Genomic DNA, 25,096 nt, shown 5'->3' with positions numbered 1-25,096 from the left:
CGTTTTCGCCCACGGCAAACGGGATCGGCTCGTTTATCTATAACACCCGACGACGACTGCAGCACGATCACGTTTTGCGACAGTGTTGGTGGATCGCTCTCTCATGAGCAAGCCGCTCTCTTTACCGGTTGTATGTGTGGGTATACTGGTTATAACGGTGCCCCGATTGTGTTAATCGAGCCAATCAAATGTGGTAACGAATTCCTCGAGTAGATGTATTCACGTGTGTGTGTGACCAGTGAGTGAAGCACTCAAATGCCGCACAAAATGGTGAGAGATCGTGAAAAACGATCGAGTGCAATATTCAAAGTGAGCAACTGGAAAAATATTGTTTTTTTGGACACACAGGTAATTATTTTTTTGTGCTGTATTTTATTTTTATTAACTAATAAAATAAGTTATATTGTTACCACATTATAATACTACATTTGTACAGTTTGCAAATATAATAGTATATAATAGGATATATGACCTTAAACACTAAGGACACTAAATCACTATCAAAAATATGTTCCTTTACATAAATACTTATAAAAATTAAGTTACATTTAGGTAAAGAATCGAAGTGAATTTAAATTTAAGAGATAAGTAAAGTAAAAAAAAGCCAAATACTAGGCTTTCTCAAAAGCAAAACTAAAAGGTTGTACTCTTAAACGATTTTTATTTTTTTCATTTACTCACATTATTTAAATTTAAGTTTTAACCGAAAAATAAAATGTGCAAATAATTTATAATTGTTTCATTAATTTATATGGCAACCAAAACATGTATATTTTCTAAATTTGTTGGTGCCTTTACTGTAGTTATAGTTTTTATTTGATGTAACGTACGTTTTTAATAAATCTTCAAACGAATTTACTCAATTTACTGCATTTACTCTGCGAAAACGACTCAATAGCGGAAACGACTCAGTGTCTGATTCGAGTTAACATCACTCAAACAGCGGCTCACACAGACAGGCATTTGGCTCAAAGTCGCTCTTTCAGTGTTCAAATCTCACGCTCTCTCTCTCTGGTTTTCTCTCGGTTGGGGGTTGAGTGCTTGGTTGTATCACCGTTAGAGAGAATCGGAATCGTCTTCTTCCTCACACACACAATCGCAGCCAGCTGGGCTCGAGTTTGTCGCTTTTGCAGTCTTTTGTTTTTGTTTCGATTTCTGTTACTGCTTCTTCGACCAGTTTGTAGTTTTTGTTTATAGTAGTATCATCTCCCCGGCCAGAGATATTGTTGTTGCTACTTCTCTGGTAGCCGAAGTCTCAGCTCAGTGTGCTACCGAGCGTTCGTCGGATGATATTGCAAAGCATCTGAGTCGCCGAGTCGCAGCGGTGTGAGCACTGTGCAGAACTGCTTAACATCAGTCTTTAGTGATAGCTCGCGCTTCTTGCTCGCACGCTCGATCGCACGTCGCCGTCGTCGTTGCGTCGTCTTCGTCTTACGTCCCAGGGGTTACGTTGTTTACGCCGCCGCTAAAAATCAGCACATGCAAATTGAGATCAAAAAATTACTTAGTTAAATAAAATAAATTACAACAATACTGCTAATATATGTAGTACCAACTGAAGAGTAGAGTTCAGTCTGTAATACTTCACTGCAAACGAAAGCGGAAATAAGAAATTTGCGGCAAGTGCGCGTGCGCAGCCAGGAGTGCCCTCACACAAAGGTGTGGTCACTCTATAAAAATCGCATCAAAAATACAGAAAGCGTAAAAACAGCTCAAAATAAAGTCTCACAGAAATATCTCTAGCTAAATGCAAACCTAACCACACAGCAAAACTACAAACTTTGTATTAAAATAAAAATTATACAAAATATTGCCGTATTGTGATATACACCCTGATAGAAACAAAAACACACATACTCAAACAGCCAAAAAGATATATACTAAACATGCTTCACGCTCGCCTAAAGTTCTAAAAGTCAAGTGCAATTTGAGCAAAAACAGCAACAACTCTATACGCTCAAGTGACGTTTTATTGGCGCAAGGTGAACAAAAAATAATAGCAAGCAAATACACGAAAATACACAAAACCTTAAACGGAAAGTTCACAATGTTACGAGAAGCAAACCTTAAGTGCGCAACGAAATAGAAACACTAAGCAAATAAATTGGATTATCTTGATCGGCTGATCGGCCAGTAAAAGCAGGTAAGTTCAAAGGTCCAACGGGGCCCCAAAAAATATCGGAGAAACGGAACGAACACTTGAGTGCCGCTTTTGAGACACATCCATCTTGCGGACATAAAAATGGGGATAGAGATGGGGTTTCGGAGTTATAGATGGGGAACATGTGAATTTCATTAACGAATAGAATTCATAAAACAAAAAATCAAGCTGAAGATGGCGACGCCAGATAACGCTTGACAATCCGACTAACTGACGAACTGTCTACGACTGGCGGGGTTTGTATGATTTAATTATACAAACCATATACACACTCCCCTATATGACACTTATACGACAGCCCAGTAGGAGCTATAGCTCCAGTCTACAGTTTTGTGAGAAAGTTTTCTCTCGCCGATCTTTGTTGACCAGTGCACTTTTTAGTGTGGCCATAAAACATGGCTAGATCAACAACAACAAAAGCAAGGGCAGGGCAAATAAACTTTACGACTATATAACAGAATCAATGTAAGTCAAGTGCGAGCGAGATGGCCTGCGCAGATATAGTCGCCGCACATGTTTGCTTTATAATGCAAATAGCGTGTAAAGCTTTATTTGCCAGAATATTTGTTACAAAAATTCGAAAACTCAGGCAAGATCCATGGGAATGGCATTAGCTGCAGCACTGAGCGAAACTAGTGCCCTCTATAGAATGTCTGATCTGTCAGGTCCGCAGTCGCTTATAATTATCCATATAGAACTATTTTGATGAAGTGATTAAAAGAATTCTTGGAATATTCATGATACCAATTTTTGCACATTTTATTTGGCTCGCTGCTACAGCTTTAATGCTAATTTATATTATAATAATTTTTTGGGAATTCATTTCATTTGTATTTATGAAACCATTCATCGGAACTCCCACTACTTCGATTTTTTTTCCAAGTGCATTTTGCCCTGACTCGCTTGCAGGCAAATGAAGAATCTAACTTGGATTGCTTTTGAATGTGTCGCAAATATTGGCAGACCCCATATACTCGCACTTATGGCGAGTGCCTTGTAAGTTTGCTATGTTCTACAAGTCGCAGAGTGCGCACTTATTCTAGTTAGCTGGGGCAATCTTCTTCACCCTTCAAGATCGTAGCCCAAGCCTCTTTCCTGAGAACAACACTCGAAAAATATGCATGCACCTAATTCCTAACTTATTATTGAAACATCTCACTAAGCCTACTACAATTACACTGAAGCTTAGAATAAACTCCAGCTACCATGTATAATAAAAGAGCGGAAAATAAAAAAGTTGTCATTAATCTGTGGTGAAGAAAGTTAACTTGAACCATCCCTGCTAATATATAGAAGGTATTTTAATCATACCAGTGCAGATAGTTCCTTTTATTGTAATGTACTTTTAAAAGTGTATCCTGGACGGTGACCGACAGAAGTTGGCTGGAAATTAACACATCAAGGTCGTGTGCTGACTTGAACAGTCCACATCCTTAAGGGGTCCGAGTGCCAGGCCGGAAAAGCAAAAGGAGAGCAGGAAGGGGCACAATGTGTGAAAGTATTTAGTGCGGACGCGTTAACAGCGGCAGCAAAACAAGCATACGAAATATCAAATGCAAATGTGGTAAGCAGGCCGCAAGATTTCAAGACAAACGGCGAACAGCAAACACCTGTTGCCAGTTAACATGCCTCCTCGCTGCAAGGGGCGGGTGGTGGGGATCCGACCTGGCCGCGTCTTCTGCCCAGAAGTGGGTCTCCATGCAGGGTGACTCACGGAGTCGTTCTGGGGGTTCTTGAGAGACCGCTGACGTGAGGCAGCTGATTGTCTTCGTCGTTGGTTTTTAGGTGCAGCTAAGCAGCCCAGTTCCGCCAGCATTTGCATCGCGATTTATAATAACATTACTATGGTTATTACTATTATTAGCTGGGTAGCCTGGTTAAATGTCAGAGTTCCAAGCAGATTGGGAGCGATTCTTCAATCAGCTCAGAGCAAAATCTCTATTAAACGAGTGCAGATCAAATATCGGGCATATTGACTCACCTTAAAGGGCTCATCTGATTAAATAATAAGTCATAATAATCCATTCATAAGTCATATAAAAAGAGCGAATTCCTTCAACGAAATAGGTCATCATTAATTGTCTTGACTACAATTTAGGATGAATTCTTCATATTTGGCTAATAATACAACCATTTTTTCTTTCTTTCAGTTCTTTCAGTTGAGCAGCACGAGCTCTGTGATACACGATTATCATAATGATGAATCAGGATAATCCGTATGCGGTAAGCAATCTGATATTATTATTTTAAAATTCCCACCATCGTACAACTCGAATAACTAAAATAACAAATATACAGAAAAAAATAAAAATAAGTATTTTACGAGCTAAATATTGAGCAGTCATAAAAAGTTTATGGCTCTAATAATTTCATATGCGACAAGAGGGCAAGACCATTTGCGCGTTGAGAATCTGGCTTTATTGATAAGATATGTATGGTATGTTTGATATGGGCACAAGAGCATCAGCAAATCAAAGCGCTTCCGCATTTTCGAATTTGGGCGCAAAATGAATTTATGAATTATGGGGTTTGGGGTTTGGGGTTTGGGGGCATGCATAATTGCCCAACAACAATAAAAGCGACAGAAAGAGCCACGAAAATTGTGAGTAGCCTAAACCAGTTTACACAAAAATCTCGCCAACGACGGCGAAAATATTTAAATGATGTCATAATTTTAATAGGAGAAAAAACTCATAATAATCATAATACAAATACGAACTACGTTAGGTATATCCAGCATACGCGATTCACCTGCTCGGGCTTTGTCTTTAGTCTCGGCTTGAAATTAATGCAGATCAATTAGTTAATGCTAAGCGAATTGCGTCGTCTCTCGTTCAATCCACATGCATAATTTAAGGCTTATTGTCTAGGAGGGCAGCTCGAAAAATATGGGATAAAGAGAGAAGGCGAAGAAAACACCTAAGTTGCTGCTAACATGGCACTAAATGTCAATATTTGAATATTAAATTTTATTTAAGTGCGTTTTTTATGATTTTAAGCTGATTTTCGTTTAGTCGATCAGTCGAATGCCGGCACCGCAGAAGGCTGGCTAAGCCAAAGCCAGTCAAAAAACATTTAAGAGCCAGGTTGGAGATCTCACAGCTTAAAGAGGCGGTCCCGTCGTAGTGTTAATTAGTTGAAATGTGAGACGATAAACTAAATGTTTGATTAAAATGAAGGCAACAACAGCGTCTCGAATTGGGCCACTTTTGAAAATGATGTCTTCGAGCGGCAAGTTGGTAGCGTTAGCTAATAAATTTATGAATATAAAACGAGCTGGGAACTGGTAAGGAATTCCACTGGCTTAAACTTTAGTAGATCTAAAAATATTATGTTGGTCACAATTTTTTTCTTAGTGGTAAATCCAATGGCTGTCCTTAAGATAAATTAAGTGAATATTAGAAATCCATACAAATATAATAGGCAAAACCTAAAAATAAACGAATGCTAACAAATCCACTTTTTGAATAGCCATAATTATTTATGCATATGAGAAACTAATAAAAATAAACTAAAATATTTAATATACCTCAGATAACGACGTATCAAGTTACTATAGATGATATGGATAACATCTTAAGCAGCTTTGAGTAATTCATTTCGAATTTTATTAGAACAATTTAGATTTTTGTATGCTTGCAGTTTACCTACCAAGCCATAACTTCTACTTACGATTTAACATATTAGTTTCATTAGTGTCCAAGCATGCAATTCCCATGAAAGGTCAGCCAATAGTTTCTCCTACAAACGTTCTTGCCACGTCTCCATTTCGCCACGACCTTCGATACATTCACGCCTCTAAAATCCCGTTGATGAGACGATGCTGCGGGAAAAGAAAACTAATTTCGAACTGGGAAACATTGGAAGGCGGTCCGGGCGAAAATGCAATACAATGTTATGATGTATGTGAGAGAAGCTCACTTGACTCTCGGTTCCCATCCTCCATCCTCGATTTTCCATCTGCAGCTTGAGTTTTGGGGCACACGCATCTTGGGGCTTTGGCAAATCTTTTCTATTTGCATTGGCAGCAGATGAAGAGGCTCTTGCCACCGCTGCTTCTTCGCCCGCTGACCATTTTGGTCATAAACATTTGCGTAATGGATTTTTTTCATATTTTCGTGTGTCGTTCTCCTTTGCGGCTGCCATTGGGCAAACACACAAAGTAAATTAATTACGAGCCATGCCAAAGTGCATATTTCCACGTTGGAAAATTCTTTCAACGCAGAAGCGCGGAAGCCGGCAGCAAAATTAGTTATAAATGCCTAAAACTAAATAAGAAAAACAGAAGCAGCAGGCAAATTAGCAGAGGCCCAAAAACTTACACACACCGAAATGTAATTACTGCTCTTACCCGGACGCTTGTGGCTTTGTTGCAAGTCTTGTGGTCGGAAAAGCAACCAGCTAAGCAGCAACAAGAAGCTGAAGAGCAGAGTACAAGCTCAGTGGCTTCATGTGTAGGCCATTTTTCACATGCGTAGCCAGTTTGGAAGCGAAAAACCAAAGTGAGCACGGTTTGAGGACGATGAGATGAGAAGCTGTAAAAGTTGTCCGGCGTCGGCATCTCCTTCTCCTACTTGTTTTACCGCCGCATCCACTCCTGTCGCGGTTGTTTTCGGTTTTTTTTATTTTTTTTGTAGTGTGTATGTACATGTTGCGGTTGATAACTCAATTAGAATGTTAAATTTATGTTCGCAACAAGTAATTAACTTGCAATTAGAAAATGCCTGACTTGCAGCACAAAACGTAACGAAACGAAAGACTTAGGACACGAACTTGGAAGGCAGGAGTCGATGGGTTACCAGGGGAATTGCCAATACTCTTACGAGCCAACGGGTTGTTAAGACAGGTAAACGGCTTTCATTTCAAATATATTTTAAAAGAATTTTACATTTTGTAGCTGCTTATATTTTATTAAGAGTTACTAATACGGATATCTTAAAACATTTTTAATTATCGAAATACAATTAGAGATTTTGTTACATTTTGTTCATTTGATTGTTTAATGAAGTGTATTTTTAATTTGTTGAATTTTTTAAGTATTATAAATAAATATTAAGCTCTCTAGCCTCAGTAACTACACCAGCCACAAATGAATTGAAAATATTTGGCAGCAGAACCAAAGCTAGACACATAGACTCGTATAATTGCCAAAGCAAGTTTTAGGGCAACATAAGGTAGGCGAGAAGCGGATAGACCAAGACTTTAGACAAGTTTGTTGCCACGGTTTTTGGCCGAAAACTAATGATGATGATGCACTGCACGCATTTGCACTATTTATAATTCGTGAGCAGACGACGAGGAGGAGGCGGAGGATTGAGTGCCAAAAGATCAATGATCAATCCTGGGCTTGATGACTCTACTAGACATGCAGTGAGGAGCCTAGGAATCGGAATGAGTTGCCTGGCAGACAACTTCATTTGTTTGCAGATACATTTCACTGGCTTTGGAACAGATGTCTTCATGTGGTGGAGCCTTTTGGCACAGCTTTGATTTGGTGGGCCGTGCATGTGTAATCAGCTTTCGGAGCGATTTTCTCCCGCAGCCGCCGCTCGATGATTAATGAGCGAAATTAGCCAGTCCGAAGCCCCAAAGCCATGTGAGGGAACATTGCTGCACATTGCGATTCGATGGATGGCTGAAAAGTTCTGCAGAGTTCGTTAGGCTCTTGCCAAATGACTAAGGCAGCGAACTTGAACGAACTACACACAATTACAACGCTCTTAAAATGAACTTCCTCCCGAAAAGCGAAAAGAAAAAATCAAACAGGGTAAAAAACGCGAGAGAACCGAAATTGATGCTGACTTTGGCTTCCACCATATGCATCATGTCATTATATCCGCTAACACAGCCAACTGGATAACCTTGACAAAAATCATACAGCTGAATGCATTAGTAGTCCAAAGGCAGCACAAAAAAAAAAGAAAAAAAACAGCAAGTAGAAGCAGCAACGGCAACTAAAGACTTGCAAATACGGCCGGTACCAAACAAAACGCTATTAAACTTCTATTATTTAAGTACTACATTGTGCACTGATACTGAAAGCGAAAACGAAGAAGATCGTCGGTCAGCCGACGATAATGAGACCCCAAAGACTCCGAGTTTCCGAGACTCTACGTAGCTAACAGAGCAGAAATCCCAAAGCGACCGAGTACTGTTTGCAAAATTATGCAATATTATGTAATTATACAGACAATCAACAAGTGGAAGGGCCGACTAGCCAGCAACTATGTTCCACAAGGTAAACCAAAGGGGTTGTCTACTTTAATCGCTCACTCCACACCGATCGCTCAGAAGGCTAAAGAGTGCCTGGAAATGTGAAAAAATGTGCAAATGATTGGGGAGCATTATTTTCAAATTAGCGCGTGGCTTAGAGATAAAGTTGGGGCAGGGTTGCCTTCCCATTTTCCGCCCGCCTGCCGCCTCAAGACATACAACCAATTGCAAATACTTTATGCCTCGTGGTTTCCCAAGGAAATTAAAAGTTAAGTGCGCTGCTGAAATGCTCTTTTTCTGAACAGAAACCTAAGAAATGTAATTCAGCACGGCAATAGAATATTTTACGCCTAGCTTTCCATACTTGTGCGCATTTTTTTTAATTCACATAACAATAACTTTTTGACATATAGTTTAAAGGTTATCTCAGCAATGTTATTAGCATTAAAAATATACTTTTACATTGAAAAATTCCATTTTTAGTCTATTATGGGAAACTTTAAAGAACTTAACACTGATGACATTAATACAATTTCAAAGAGTATTCCTCTATCGACCTTGCGTATTGGACTTCTTTCCCGTTTTGCTTTTGCTTTCATTTTCAAGTTCAACACGTTGCCACCGCACAGAAACTGTTCCAACTGGCTGCCCCGCCACTTTATTACGCTGATAAGTTGGCGCCTAATAACGATAGTGGATCGAGGGGTTTCTAGGGCAGAGGAGGCTGGGTACAAAGCGGTGCGGGGCCCTTTCCCTAAGGAAGCGTAACGAAATTGTTATAATTTTCGGCTTGTAGCCGTAATAAAAAATAATGGCAGAAGCAGAGGTTTTTTCTGCCGCTTTGGTTTATCTTTCATTTGACTTAAGGTCAAGGTTGTGCATCGTTTATTGGAGTCAAGTTGGCGTGGTTAGGCGAGCGAGCGCACCGCATAATGAGCTGCCAAATTGTTAGAATTGTTTTCGAGTCAAGGCATTACACATTAAGCCAAGACCCAATCAAAAAATTAACAGAAAACCCGCACCCGCACCCGCACCCGCACCCGCCTTGCCTTCGCCCCCGCCAACGACCTCTGCACGATTGTGAGCAAAACAAAAACTAAACAATTTAGCTCGGCAAATTGAATTAAATGTATATAAATTGCATATACTATTGGCGATAGATACACATATATCGAAGATAATTGCATGCCCGCATGTCCGCTTATATTAGATCCGAGCTTGAATCTCCGGGCTCAGCTTTAGTTTCGATTTCAGTGGCGCAGTGAACAAATTGTGCCCATTGTTGTATTAGCTGTTTATTTTTAAAGCGCACTCGACTACTAATAACAAGTGGCTTTGTTATTGTTATTTCTATGCCATTTTGCACACACGTGACGGAGATTCCCCTCTTATACGTGGAATTAGCGGGGGAAGCTGGCATTGAGACGAGATTGGGCAGAAGTCGAAAAGTAAATATCAACAATGCCATTCCAATGACCATTTTTTGCACAAATCCCTGGCTCTTCTGTTATTTTATATTCCCACCAGTCAACGCAAACCGCAAGCTAATTCAATTTTAATTCATCATCATTTTGATAGTTTTATGGAAAGTGAAACCCAAATTTTTTTTCTCGTCTCTGGGAATATCTTTTTATAACAGAAAGCGAAATTCATTCTGGCTGTCGATTTCATTTTTGACGTAAATAAGTAAAGAGATGAACAAAGATATTTAGAGCTGCATTACATTCGCTTAGTGTCTTTATCTTGCTATTCAATATCAAAAATCGTGTACTTTTAATAACCCAAGATCGAGTAACTTAAGTAACGAATAACGAATCAGAAACTATATGTATTTCAACTATTCAACTGAAACGATATTTTTGTATTAATAATACGGAAGGACTTGTGCAACGAACTTTATTTATTGTCCAAACCATATTTGTAACTATATATATTGAAAAACAAATGACTTAAGCAACATACCAACAAATATTCCTTCCAACTCAAACACTTCCTAAATTTTTCCTCCAGGGATGACACACAAAACAAAAGACTCAAACCACAAACCTTTTTCATAAATCACCCAAGTAATTTTTCTACCAAACACTTTTCAACTTGGCCAACTTTTTGGTGAAATGGTTCCCATAGTGCACTTCTGGTCCCAACCCAAGCCGAAAAACCGAAAAAAAAACAGTCAACCGCATTGCACAGGCACAAATTGCTCGTTTCGCAAAAACACAACAGCAGCAGCTACAAAAATAGCAACAACAAGCAGCGGAGGCCACAACAAGTACAAGCTTTTCACCGTACACTGCTCTTATTTAATTGACTTTTGACTCCCCCGAAATCCACGGATACAACCACATTGGAGTGGGGAAAATCAAAAAGGGTACAAAAACCCACTGAGTCAAAGCTAGCTCAGATAACAAGGAGACAACAAACAAATAAATCGCATACAAAGAAATAGAAGCTTGAACCAACAAAAACGCGGGGGAATACAAATAAACAAACAAAAACGGCGGGGAAAAAATAAAAAGAAAGAATTGTTGGCTGTGCAAGTGCAAATAAAACGAGAGAAAAAAGAAAAAGGCCGAGACTTGCGGACACATTTACTTATCTCGCCCCTTTTCAACAAGAAACGGTGGCAACTCTGGCACAACACAGTAACAAAACACATGCAAAATTGCCCGGTGGGTTGCCAAGGCAGGCGAATCGAACCGAAAACTAACAAAACATCTGAATGGTGCACTGTAAGACTTTGATACTCGAAACCTGAGATGTATAACCCGAGATCGTAATATTTCATTTTATTGAGATTGGATATATTCTTAAAATGAGGAGTAGGCTTATTCTCAAATCATTTCAGTTGGATTGTTTCCTAGATTCTGCATGTAATACAAAGAGCACATATTTATGGGACCCAAAAATGTCTCGCAGTGCCGCCTTCGACCAACTTCTGCCCACTTCTGCCCCTTCCCGCGCCTTCGCCTTCGCCTTTTGCCGGCTTCTAATGATCCAATTCCCACGAGCCGCGACGCCGATGACACTGGCTGCAAGGTAAAGGAGCAGCAAGCAGCTGGTGCAGACAACCAACCACGACGACAAAGAGGAGCTTCCAATGCAAAAGCCAGAGAGCAGGAAAAAAATAAGAAATAGAAGGTGGAGGTTTGCCTCTTGGCTCTTCGCCTGTTTAAACAACTTTCAAAGTTAATAGTCTGCCCGGCGTCGAGACGCTTTGGCCAAAAAGCCAACCACACCATGGCTACATACCAAAACCAGCCCGAAGCCAAAGCCGAGCCACCAAACCAGCAGGAGTCTCGGGCCTCTTCCATGAATCATTTTTCTTGCAGGCAAAGAAAGCGGATGCCTGCCACCGCCTAAAATTCGCCTCCACCCGCTGCATTTGCTGGTTGGTGGGCTGGTGTAAATGTTTTGCAAGTTGGCTGTTATAATTTTGTTCAGCTTTTATGGCCCCACCACACACAGGCCAAGATGGAGAGATGGCTAAAAGGATGGCAGCTTGTATGCGGAGAAGGTTCCCCACGTCAGATCTGGCGTATACGTAATGTGAAAATGTCTACTAATTAAAATGGAATTTGATTTTGAGGATTTCTTGGCTCCTGCAGCGGTCGAAAAGCGTGGGAAGAATTTGAGCTAAACGACATGATGATTCGATTTCGAGGGGAGGCAGTCTGCATTGATTGCATATAGAACCGTAACAAAAAGTAGTTGTGATTCAGAATTACGTAGCCTAATAAAATATTTTGAACAAAGCCAATTAATGTTAAAAAATGTTCAGTATATTCAAAAACTTTATCAGTTTCATTGACCGTAAAAAACATTAAATACAATTTGCTCTACATACTGATAAAATCTATATCTTATCCCAAAAAGAAAACATTTTTAATTTTATTTTTTATATTGATATTCTTCAACCCGTGTCTAATCTAGCTTGACAGTTCAAGGCTGCCATGAGCTGACAATTTTCAGACAACCAAGTCAGCAATCTATCCGTCCAACCATTCATCCGTTCAGCCATTCATGGTGCAATCCATTCATTTTGTCGCATCCTCTATTTGTCGAAATTGTCTGGCTGACATGCTGAGCATAAGATTTATTTCCAAAGTTTTATCTGGAGTTCTGTTTTTTCGTGAGCGCCAATGCTTGATTCGCATACATCACGTCGAGTCATTGGCATCTGGTGCAGTTGCAATGCGCATTGAATTGAACTGCAGCTTTTTATGCCAAATCATGGATTGTAAAAATCACAAAAAGCAACTTAAAATGCAATTTTCCAAGCGCTCACTAATTTGTTAGCCAACTTTTGTGGCCTTTATGGGGTTTGGTTGGCTGTGATTAATTTCGTTGAGCATTTCACCCGCGGCTGCGGCTGTCAGCTGCCCCGAACGATATGAATACACTCGGAGAAATAGCCCAAGCCAAAGCCAGTTTCTAGGAGCAAGCGCAACACACAGATATGGCTAATATATGTATGGTGCCAATTCAGTAAAGACGCGCACGCCGAAATGTCAAGTCAAACACTTGTAAGCTACAATTGGCACAAGTTTGTTAGTTCGACGTTGCCTCGCTTTTGCCTGAGCTAACATTTAAAATTGTAACAAATGCCACAGCGATCAGTGAACGTGTGGCTGGCAGCCAACAACTAGGCAACAGCAACTGCCACAACAGCAACAACAGCTACCACAACAACACCAAAGGCAACAATATCGGGAACTGCAGCAACATTGAGCATTGCATTCGAGTCTCGGAAACAGAAGAAAACCTCGCACATTTTGCACGCATTTGCATAACAAGAAAACTGACTAAGAGATGCTAGAACGATACGGGAATTGTGAGTACTCTAACAAGAACCGTTTCTGTTTTTAAAAACTTCTTAAAATTCTCCACTAGAACTTACTTTTTATAGTAAGATGCAGCTTAATCAAAATAAAGCGAGTGCTTTCTATTAAGAATTTAAGATAGTACATTTTTTAAATCATGAAAAGCTAGAAATATACATAAACAGTAGTAGTAAAAGCTCTAATACATAATATTTAAAAACACATATTTGTATATTAAAAAAACCTTAAATTTTGTTAAATACATCTGAACAGAAAGTACTATTTCAATGCTCATAAGCTGCAAGAATTTCTTTACCACTACAACAAATTTGCCGGGGAAATCTTAGGAAAATGTGTGCCCCTTTCCCAACCCACTTCTCCCACTTGACGTTTTCCTGTCAATTTTTGCAGCATAATTTGTACTACATTTGTCGGAAGATTTCAAATTTTAAACGGAAATCGCACAAGCACTTGGCATACGGGCGCTGAAAGCCGCTCTCGTCGGCCACAGAGAAAGAGTAAACAGGGACGCCCGGAGAATACAATTTAAATTTCACATGAGCTCATAAAAATAGTTACAAATTAATTATAATGACAAACAGAGACGAGACCAGACCAGGAGCGAAGGGCAGGGGGAGGCGGTTGAGCATTATAAATCCAAACGTTTCCTGCTTGACAGCTTGAAGAGCTTCAGAGATTCAGAGCTGCAACAGAAACAGAAACAGACAGCAGCGATGATGCTTCAAGTTGCAAACTCTGCTAAGCACTTTTCATCATCGCCATAATCATCATCACCATAATCAGCGCCATGATCATCGTGGCTCATAATTATAGTGTTTGGCTTTGGCTTTTATGTAGCTTAAGACAGCAACAACGACGGCGACAACGACAACAATTAGCTAAGTACGAAAATCGAAACGAAAGACTTAGGCAACGAACTCGACCGGCCAAGCGGACGATAAATGATGATGGATTGACTTTCGAGGGGTGTGGAAATACGAAAAAACGAAGAAAGTAATGAAAATCAAGGGGAGTTGCTGTGTGAAAAGCAAGGGAAGAATAGTGCAACAAAACAAGGGCGTTTTCATTGGCCATTCAGTAATTGTCAAACAAAGCTTAAATCAATCATCGAATCCAATTCGGCTACGGAGGTAATTGAAAAAATGCTTAGAACGAATAATTTGTTGTATTCCGTAAGCCGGTTTTCAGTCGCTAACAAATTCAGTAACTGTGGAAGACAGATTATAACACTTACTAAGTAATTATTTCAAGAATGCAACGAATCAAATCTCAAAGCGAACATATGCGATGCAAAAAAGATCTCACTGGCCAAACTATAACAACTGCGAATAATTTCCGCTTGCAAAAGACAAACGGGGAAACAAGCCGAATGATTCCCTATGATTGATCACTCCCCTGAGGGGCTTTGAAGGGCTGGCCCCCTGAAAATGTGTGTAAAATTTGTTGTGCGTTATTTTTTTGACAAATTGCCTAAGCATGGAGGCCGCGTGACTAAGCAAAGAGGAGTGCTGGGCTGGGAAAAGCGAAAGAAATGCGTGTGTGCAGCTGATTCTCCACCGCCTCAAGTATTTTTAATGCGGCAGAAAAAAGGAGAGGAAAGAAATGAAAGCCAGAAACATGCGATATATCCATTTTGACAAATTCCGCTCCTCTTCTGCAGTTCGACCTGGGAATAAACGAGTTTGCACTTCCAACATGACTCATCTGATTGACTGCGACTGGAGCAATCTTCTACATATTTGCAGCTGCCCTCAGCTTAGAACTTAGGCCAGTTGCAAAGGGGAAAGTATAAGCGGTTTAGATTAATGCTAATAAAAGCTCTGCTAATAGAGCTCTGCGGGAGTGAATGCAATTACTCTATAGGTATTTAATAAAATTGAATGTGAAACGACTGCAATTAAATCAAGGTCTTCGAAAAACAAACTTCTTAAAATAACTGGGATTTAAAACATTAAATACTTAAAGAACCCCTTGTGTAAATTTCATTTGCCTCCGCTTGTATTAGATACTTTGATACTTTGATACTCGCACAAAGAAAACTTCTCAACCAAGGCATACTACTAATTAAAAACGCCCATTTAATATCGAGCTAGCATGAGGTGTTCTTTTAATACCTTCTAATGAGTGGTAATACTGAGATCTATAAAGTTGTAATTTAGTGCTTTTCAAATCAGAATATTAATTGAAAAGCCAGCTGCACTCGGTAATTTCTCACTACTACTTAAGTCCAGTATAGGTGCAGTCCAGAGCTAATCGCATTTGTTTATACACTTTTATCTGCTCATCACCGACAGCAGGCAGTACCAACACAAACGACCGTCTTCAGTGTCGACGAGTCATGAATGTTTATAACGTAAAATCTACAACAACAGAAAATGCGAACAAAAAATTCAAAACTAGAACAATTTGCCGCAGCTCACAATGAACAAAGCGTGGCAATTGCTTTGTGCATGATTTCATTTTAATTAAATTATGTTTTTGCCTCTAGCCTGCGCTTTTTTATAATTGCATGCGAACCATGTTGGGGGATGTTGGCTGCGATTGCGATGAGGGGGAGGGGATCCAATCTGCGCACTGGATGTGCAAATTTGAGGTTTAGCATTAGTACATGACAGCCAAGGTCAGGCAATTATCATATTTTTTGCTAGCCGGCAAAAGCCAAAAAGAAGCGAGGGAAGCAAAAGCTGAAAATAAGCTGAAACTAAAACCGAGTTTGGACTTGGTCTTAATGGCACTTAGCTCTTAACAGCTTCAGGCGAGGCAAGCCGAGCTCAAAACTGGAGTAAACGTGCCTTAAATGAATTTTAATAATTTTATTTAATTTTTTTTGCGCGGCCGCGTCTTTTATTTGCCCAGCTTAATAAGCCATATAACAAAGCATCTTATTATTGTATACGTAAATTCAGCTTTTTTTCATTGCATCATCGGGGCATGAAAAATTATAAATTCTACTTGCTATTTTTGCTGCGCGTTAAGGTTAACAACCAAACAACATCAAACAACAAACAGAACAGCAATCGCCTTAATTAATCACACACAAAATCAACAGCATCCACTATTATATTATTGTGGCTGATGACTGGTGGAGTTTTTGCAGGTATTTATATATTTGTTCACTGGCTTCTATTTGTCTTGGATCAACTCGTTGCACTTCTGGCTAACTGGGGGAACTTTTATTTTTGGAAAATATATCAACTAATTAAAATAAATTGGCATTGTATAGTCGAAAAAGCTCATCAATATTCGCAGGCCATCAATAATCTGAGCACACACGCAAATATTTTGTTAGTCGCTTTAAAAGCAAATTGCTTCAAAAAGAAAAAGGTTATTTATAATATGGGTATTTAATTAAAATCTTGTAGATGATGTGGTTTTTTGCTGGCCCATTTGTCGCTCTCGTATTTAATTTATAACACTTTCACTTAATGGCCAGGCTAATTGTGAGTTTAAATGTATTTTTCGGGGCAGCGCGGATTACCCAAATTATGCAATATAACACAAAAGTCTTATTTTCGTTGTGACAATGATTAAACATATAAAGCGGGTCTGAATGAAGAGGGTCGATTAAGAAGCTTAGACTATGAAATTTTGGGGTCCTTAAATCACCGATTGAAATTATTTCCTAGCAAATCTGCCAAGACAATTATGATTTTTTTTTAATAAAGCTTGGCTTGTAATGATACAAAACTGTTTAGTTGTATGCTGAATGCGGAAGCTCTTGCAAATTTAATGGCACTACAACAAGATGCTGCTAAGCTTCAATTAAAAAACCTATCAGTCTTCCCTCAAAATCTGTAAAATATCTTTCATTTCCATATAAGGACAAACTCATTTCTCACGAAACGAAACTTGCCTTAATTTCAAATACGACGGCTTATAAATAGCTAAGGAGCACACGTAGTCGGCCATCATTTCACTACCTTATTCCAGAGACTCGGAAAGAATGTGTCGCTTGTCTGATGTAAAATAAATGTTTATGGCTTTTTAATATTGCACATTGTCTGCATAAATTTCACGGCGAGGCTCATCTGCAACGTGTTTTGGGCCCTCTCTCTCTTTCTGACCGGCTGACCGGCTGGGCGGCTGGGCTGTGATTTAAAATCAAACTAAATCTGCTGCCAATCCGCAGGTTGTTGAAACTTGAAACTCATAATTTTTAATTTATTTTATGTGATTTTTATTTGTCGATTAATCCCAGGCAGGTCGGCGGCCAGCAACCACCAGACCCGAAGACGCTTTATGAAACCTAAACGTAGGAAATTTATTTCCAACCCAAGTCGAGGGGCCCGAACCCAAAGCCGGGCCAAAACTCACCTCCAACTCAACACATAACACGAAATCAGATTAGCATGTTTTACAGTCAAACAAGGCACCTACAATAACAACAGCCACCTGGAAAATAAGGAACCCAGACCTGAACGAACTAAGCCAATTGGCATGGTATTCTTAAAAGACCCCCCTCCCGGGGATTTGCTTATTGGACGCTCGCTTCCAGGGGAAGCGAATGAAAAAGTGAATGTGTTGAGTGCTTTCTCCTACTTTGTAATGTGCCAAATTGTTTGTGGCCCGCAAGAATTATGGCCGAGAATCGCCCGCGGGCCAATTGGTGTTATAAAACACAACAAAGGCCTTCGGAAAAGGTGGAAGAGCACTTGGCTCGAGGATGAGCCTGACTTAGACTGCGGTTTGGGCCATTGGCTACCAGTTGGGCAGCCTATTTTCGGTTAGTTTTGATATACGAGTACTCGAAAGCATTTCAATTGGACTGCGCTCGAGGCGAAGAAGACTTTCAGTCTGACACTAAAATGGTTTCCTGGGCAAGAAATTAACAGACGTAACCATTACTCACATGAACTTCAAATAAGAAATGTGTTAACCCAATTCGAAATGTCAGTTTTATTCTTGTTAGTCCTAGTTGCCGATTGGAGGCATACCTACAAATTCTAGCCAAGAATGCCGGCGTGGAAATGCATTTATTTTATGTGGTAGCTTATTGCAATATAAGGATGTGACAATATTTTGGACTAACAGTTTTGGGACTTCCCACGATCACTTGGCCATGAAGTCCAAGTCTCTCTTGCCCAATTCCCCCGCTTTGCATGTGTACATGTCATCAAAGCTTTTGCTCCAGATCCAACTACAAGTGGCATTAGGAAAACGCAATTCAAACCGATCCAGCCCAATTTTCAACCTGACTTTAGAAAACCAGAGGGAGCCCGAAAAGCCAACTCCTGGCCAGGCACACAAGCAACAATTGATGGCAAATTGTTGATAAACATTTCGCTCGCAATAAATAAACAAATATTCCCTCAACTACAAGTTGCGCCTATTTGCGAGGGGGGGAATGGGAATCGGCAAAGGTACAGAATTGGCCATATAAATGCAAATGCAGCTTGTTTGCTCAAGGAGTGTGTGTGTGCTTTGGGGCAATTTTTCATTTGATTCCATCTTCATATTTTATTATGGGCCCCAGAAGAGCCGCTAAGCCACTTACACGGGCAAAAAAGGTACGTAATTCTGGCTTATTAGGTAATATAATTAATATAATTAGGTAATATCTTGAATTTGGCATACTTTAACAACATAAAACACTTAAAATGTTTTGTTCTCAGACCCTTCCTAATATCAGAACACTTGGCAAGCGCGTCAAGGATTCTTTCAGTGCATGGGGTTCATGGTCGGGTCTGGTTGGCCATTTGTTGGGGGCTTCTTTGGGCCCGTTTCCCATTTCCATTTGTCGTCGTTCGTTTCTCGCTTTGCGTTTTAAGCCGTGCTCTTTTTCTTTCGCTGATACCAATTCCGCGATATGACAAACTATGTTTGCATTTTAATTTTTAATGCGTGTGAATTTTGCTGGCGGCTTTGGGGAAATCGAAACGAGATGGAGAGCTCCAGATGCTCGTGTCATGATTTGCTGTTGCTTTTAATTGAAATTTTATGAATTTATTGCCTCAGTTTCGCCGACCTGCTGGTGGTGGGTGGGGACTGAGGTGCCCAGTGGGTTGGCGACCCACCTCCCCCCAAAAAACTATGTACAATTCCCATTCTCATGTTCTGTCTACCCGTGTCCATTGCAGATGAATCAGACGTGCAAGGTGTGTGGAGAGCCGGCGGCAGGATTCCATTTCGGAGCCTTCACCTGCGAGGGCTGCAAGGTGAGTTCGATGTTCGAATTAATTTGAATTTGATTTGGCTTGGATGCAACTAGAACTATTTTTCCACAGAAGAGCATGCCTGTTTAATGCTAGCTTCCTTTAATTTAAGTTTCTGTAAACAAAAATAAATTTAATTATAACAATGTACAGATATTTTATAAACATGGTTTCCATAAACGTTTTAAAAAACAGGACCACAACAGTTGGGAGGGTACATTTGTTTTGCAAATGAGCCAAGTATACTCCCCTTGCATTTGTATTTCGGCCACAAAGTTTCCATGGCAACAAACACTCTCGAACAAGCATTCCTCTGCGGCCCAAAGTCTTTCATATCAATCGCTTCAATCGATTTCAATAAATCGAATTCGCCGCCTTCGTGATGCAAACGCTAAGCAGAAAAAGTTATGAGGCCATTCTCCTCGAGAAACTGGAATGTGGAGCCGAGTTCATCATAAAGGAGCGGGAGGGGGAGTGGGAGCAACAAATGGATGCCCCAGGCTAAGGTCAAAGTTAAACAAAGCGCCCCACAAATAATTGATTTAAATACGAATACTCCTTTAATGGTGGGATGATCATTTTTTGTTCGTTCCGATTCGTTTCTTCGACTCTTCCGACTCGATTTGAGTTCAGTCGAGGGATTTGCTTTTGTTATTTATTTATTTAGTTTTGTTGTGATGTTTCGTCGTACCTTTTTTGTTGCCCACGCCAAGGAGAAAAGGTCAACTAACGTACAATTTGTGGGTCAACGTTATTTGATTTGTGCTTGGGCCTCGTTCGCAATGGCGTGGGCCTCGCTTGGCTAATTTAACGCCCACAAGAAGTAAAAAAAACCAAGTTAAAGACCCAAGAAAAAACAAACAAACAAAAGTGAATCTGCCTTGATGCACAAAATTGCTTGTAAATAGTCGTCCGTCCGTCTGCTTCTTGAAATGAAACTGAAAACGGCAAAACTATGGACTGAAAACTGAAGACTCAAGACGAGGAGGTACGGGCCTGAAATCCTCCGTTTCCATTTCCATTTCCGACCCAGTAATCTTGATGCCCAATTAACCTTAAAAGTGGATTTTCGCATTGTTTCTGCTTCTTTTTCAGTTTGATTTTTTTCTTTCTGCCTCGGTTCAATTTTGCGCTTCGTCGTCAGCATCTCAGCACCGGTGTTTCTTCCATTCAAGAGCTCCACCTACGATCAGAAAACGACAGTAACCAACTTGAATACTGACAAGAAGACGGGGAGTAAGTCAGATGCACTGCAAAAATTCAGATGCATATGCATATGTAAATAAAGTAAAAAAAATAAAATCTTTTATGAAATCAATGTTCCATGCAGTCTTATGCAGCAAATTTAAAAATGATAATAAAATTCATAACTATGGAAAAACTATTTCTTCACAAATTTTAGAAATTTTATTAGAAATGAGTATTATAGAATGAGTATAATACTTGTGTTTAGCTGTGAGAGTCCCCATATTTCCAGATGCCAACTAAGGTTATATTGTATACAAACAATAAGTTTTTCCCAGTGTATCCATTCAGTCAGTCATTTAGGCAGTCTGTCCCTTTTGGTTGATTGCAAAGTCAGGCGGGCGGGCAGGCCGTGAAGCGTTGGTGATTTACTGCCAACATTGCAACTTGGCATAAGTGTTGCACAGCCATAACCTTTGCAACATGCAGCAGCAGCAGCAGCAGCAGCAACAACAAAAGCAACTGCAGCAACTGCAGCAACAGCAGCAACATGTTGCCTGTTGTCTGTCCGGGCTTTTTGTTTCTTCTCAGCTTTTTGGCTCTCAGGTTTTCATGGCTCCTCCGCATTGAATTAAATTGTTTGTTTGCTTTGTTGCAATTGATTGTGGTTGTGTGGTGCCCCAGCCAACGGTTAATGCCGTAGGTGTAGGTGGTTGCCGCTTGTGCATGTCGATTTGCCTTATTTCTTATTTTTACCCGCTTTTTTGGCAGAGCGTTTAAAGAGGTCTGGGTCTCAGCAGCCCCGCCAGCCGATGAATCATCAGAAAAATACATAATGATATATTATGGCCGGCCATCGAAAGCGTTTTATTGAATGACATCATTGAATGCGATGAAAGAAGTTGCTGCAGAAGCTCTGCTTTTTGGGGGTGGAGTTAAGAGAGTGGGCAAAAAGTATGCCTAAGTAGTTTGGAGTAGAAGTACAGATAATATTTTAAGGAGGAGCAAAAAGTGTGGAATGTTATAAAACTAACCAGCATTTGCTAGTACTTACATTATATCTAATATTTTCGCACTTTTACCTCGCATTACAGTCCTTCTTCGGCCGCTCGTACAACAACCTGTCGTCGATATCCGACTGCAAGAACAACGGCGAGTGCATCATCAACAAGAAGAACCGCACCGCCTGCAAGGCGTGCCGCCTGAAGAAGTGCCTCATGGTGGGCATGTCGAAGAGTGGATCCCGATATGGCCGTCGCTCCAACTGGTTCAAGATCCACTGTCTGCTGCAGGAGCAGCAGCAGCAGGCGGTGGCTGCGATGGCGGCGCACCACAATAGCCAGCAGGCGGGAGGCGGAGGTGCCGGTGGCTCGGGCGGTGGTCAAGGAATGCCCAACGGGGTGAAGAGCATGTCGGGTGTGCCCCCACCGGCGGCTGCGGCAGCAGCTCTGGGAATGCTCGGGCATCCTGGTGGCTATCCGGGTCTATATGCCGTTGCCAATGCTGGCGCTTCGTCACGGAGTAAAGAGGAGCTAATGATGCTGGGACTGGACGGCAGCGTGGAGTACGGCTCCCACAAGCATCCGGTGGTGGCCTCGCCCTCGGTAAGCTCCCCGGATTCCCATAACTCCGATAGCTCTGTGGAGGTGAGCTCGGTGCGAGGCAACCCACTGCTACACTTGGGGGGCAAATCCAATTCTGGAGGCTCTTCAAGTGGTGCCGATTGCAGTCATTCGGGCGGAGGAGGAGGTGGAGCTGGAGTGGCGCCCGGTAGACCACCACAGATGCGCAAGGATATGTCGCCATTCCTGCCGCTACCTTTTCCGGGCCTAGCATCCATGCCCGTGATGCCACCACCAGCGTTCCTGCCTCCCTCGCACCTGCTCTTTCCCGGCTACCATCCCGCCCTGTACTCGCACCACCAGGGTTTGCTGAAACCCACGCCGGAGCAACAACAAGCGGCGGTGGCCGCGGCGGCCGTGCAACATCTCTTCAACTCAAGTGGTGCAGGGCAGCGTTTCACACCAGGCACTTCACCATTTGCCAACCACCAGCAGCAGCACAAGGAAGAGGAGCAGCCAGCAGCACCCAGAAGTCCAAGTAGCCACGCGAACAGCAACCACCTGCTAACGAATGGTGGTGGCTCATCCGCCGATGAGCTAACCAAGCGCTTCTATTTGGATGCTGTGCTGAAGTCGCAGCAACAAAGTCCTCCGCCGACCACAAAACTACCGCCACACTCCAAACAGGATTACTCAATTTCAGCTCTGGTCACACCAAATTCGGAAAGTGGTAGGGAGAGAGTGAAAAGTCGGCAAAACGAAGAGGACGACGAGGCGAGAGTGGATGGCATTATTGATGGCGCCGAGCACGACGATGAGGAGGAGGACCTGGTGGTCTCCATGACGCCACCCCACTCACCCGCTCAACAGGAAGAGGGAGCCCCAGCCGCCGAGAATCCAAGTCAAGATAATCCCATTGATCTGAGCATGAAGACCACTGGCAGTTCCCTGAGCAGCGAGAGCAGTAGCCCAGAAATCGAACCAGAAACCGAGATCTCCAGCGATTTAGAAAAGAACGATACGGATGATGAAGATGTGGATCTGAAAGTGACGCCTGAAGAGGAGATATCAGTTCGAGAAACGGACGTTCAGGAGGCGGAGGAGGACAACGCCTGCACAGAGACAGCAAAGACCAGCATTGAGAAGAGCCACAATAACAACAACAGTATCAGCAACAACAATAACAATAATAATAATAATAATAATAGTATCCTAAGCGACAGCGAGGCCAGTGAAACGATCAAGAGGAAATTGGACGAACTCATAGAAGCCAGCAGTGAGAATGGAAAGCGTCTGAGGTTGGAAGCCCCCGTCAAAGTGGCCACCTCGAATGCCTTGGATCTAACCACTAAGGTCTGAAGACATCCACAAGTAAACAAAAAATAAGAAAAATAAGAATGCAAAATGACAGTAATCAGCTACTGAAGATCGATCGAGGCAATAGAAAATTAGCCCCCCGCTAAGGCACCACCAAATAAATACAAAATATAGAAAACAATACACGCATACGAGCTATATAAAAATGTATGTTTTTGGGCAGAAAAGTTTGACTCTGATTAACAAGCGCTAAATACGAGTTCGTGCCGTTTTGGTTAGATGTTATCACATCGTTTAAAACAACTAACCAAATTGCCAAAATATGCAAAAGTCGAGCGGCCCCCGAAAAGGGATTTGCATATTGGGACCGAAAAGTATAACACAAATATTGTTTCCATAATTTATGCAGTGAATTATAAACAAATTTTTCGGTTACCCACAAAGCGGCAAGAATACAAGTTCAGAAACACAAGAATACATAAATGAAAAGCTAAACAAATGGCAAAAGAAAAGAAACTGTAGCAAAATATGCAAAAATGGCGGCTTATCTGTATCGCGAATGCATAATATCGTAGTGGAATTTGTAATCTATAGGTTTCGTTTTCTTCTAAGCTATAAACCATATATAAAGTATAGTGTTATATGACTAGATTTTACTTAGACGTTTCCAATCCCCCAAGAGTATTTGTTAGTTTAAAAAACAATCATTGTTCTATAGAATAAACAACGCTGGTAGACAAATTGTACTCGTTTTGAGGTTCGCCCGAGTTATTAGTCACAATTAGCAAATTTTAAAAGTACGACAATCCATGGATGTAAATGTAAAGCAAATCGCACCGAGTTGTATAGCAAATAGCATAAATTATTAATCTTAATGTTGCATAAGTATTTTTCTTTTTCGTGTGATGATTTGGTATGCAAATCAGGCGAAATGATGGCCGAGAAAATTATTATTGATGTCACCACAAATAAATACAAATAAATATCTAGATGAACAAGAGTTTCTTTTATTGATTGGGCTTGGTTTTCGGTCTCAAAAGCGGCGACACGACGTTGCACGATCAACGAGATCGGCGGAGAAAGCTGATTTCTCAGACTCCTGCGGCGCTGCTTTGCCCGATGGCAATCAATAAAAAGTAGTCATAGTATCTGCTGGATAAATGTGTCGCATAAAATGTATCTTCTCGCGGCGTCGGACCGAGCGGCTTAATTAGAAATTATCCCAGCGCCGAGGAAGCCGGCTCTTAACCTCCTTAACCTCACCTCTTTCACACAAACTGCGATATTCCCACCATTGCGCAAGAAGAACTGCAAGCAATGTGCATACCAGCAGCCAATCAATCCGAAATCTATTTCAATCAATCTTTGCGTAATTGTAAATACTTTCAGCATAGCTCCTCTTTCTTTGCCGATCGTTCGCAAAAACTCAGGCAGACATTCGGCTGACGAACGGACGGTCACACTGACGGACGGACAGACGGACAAAGTCGACAGCAAATGGCGCGAAAATTATAGCAAAATGCTAGACTCTGGGACCTGGATTCGTTTCTATTTATTTCACACTTGAATTGATGCACAGCACCAGATTGACATTTTGCAAATGCTCACGGCACCGGAGGAGGCAATTGCCAATTGGCAAAATCACAGCACAGAAGCTGTGCGCGA

General features: G+C 41.1%; 1 protein-coding gene across 1 annotated transcript; it reads left to right on the top strand.

The window, feature by feature from the left end:
• Positions 1–1,092: 1,092 nt before the first annotated feature.
• On the top strand, positions 1,093–24,420 carry LOC6546426 (knirps-related protein). The gene is made up of 4 exons (XM_001973484.3): positions 1,093–2,143; positions 4,312–4,384; positions 19,293–19,370; positions 21,647–24,420. Exons 2-4 carry the CDS (start codon positions 4,358–4,360, stop codon positions 23,471–23,473), a joined length of 1,932 nt encoding a protein of 643 aa, XP_001973520.1. The 5' UTR covers positions 1,093–2,143; positions 4,312–4,357; the 3' UTR covers positions 23,474–24,420.
• The last annotated feature ends 676 nt before the right edge of the window (positions 24,421–25,096 follow it).

Source organism: Drosophila erecta, unplaced genomic scaffold, assembly GCF_003286155.1.
Source record: "Drosophila erecta strain 14021-0224.00,06,07 unplaced genomic scaffold, DereRS2 tig00000021-arrow-pilon, whole genome shotgun sequence".
Lineage (NCBI taxonomy): Eukaryota > Metazoa > Arthropoda > Insecta > Diptera > Drosophilidae > Drosophila > Drosophila erecta.
This window is presented reverse-complemented; position numbering and strand designations above follow the sequence as displayed.

Excerpts from the sequence above, each read along its gene's own strand:
- LOC6546426 (XM_001973484.3), top strand. The coding sequence starts at position 4,358 with ATGATGAATCAGGATAATCCGTATGCG. Across the intron at positions 4,385-19,292 it reads ATCAGGATAATCCGTATGCG|ATGAATCAGACGTGCAAGGT; the intron begins GTAAGCAATCTG and ends TGTCCATTGCAG. Across the intron at positions 19,371-21,646 it reads TCACCTGCGAGGGCTGCAAG|TCCTTCTTCGGCCGCTCGTA; the intron begins GTGAGTTCGATG and ends CTCGCATTACAG.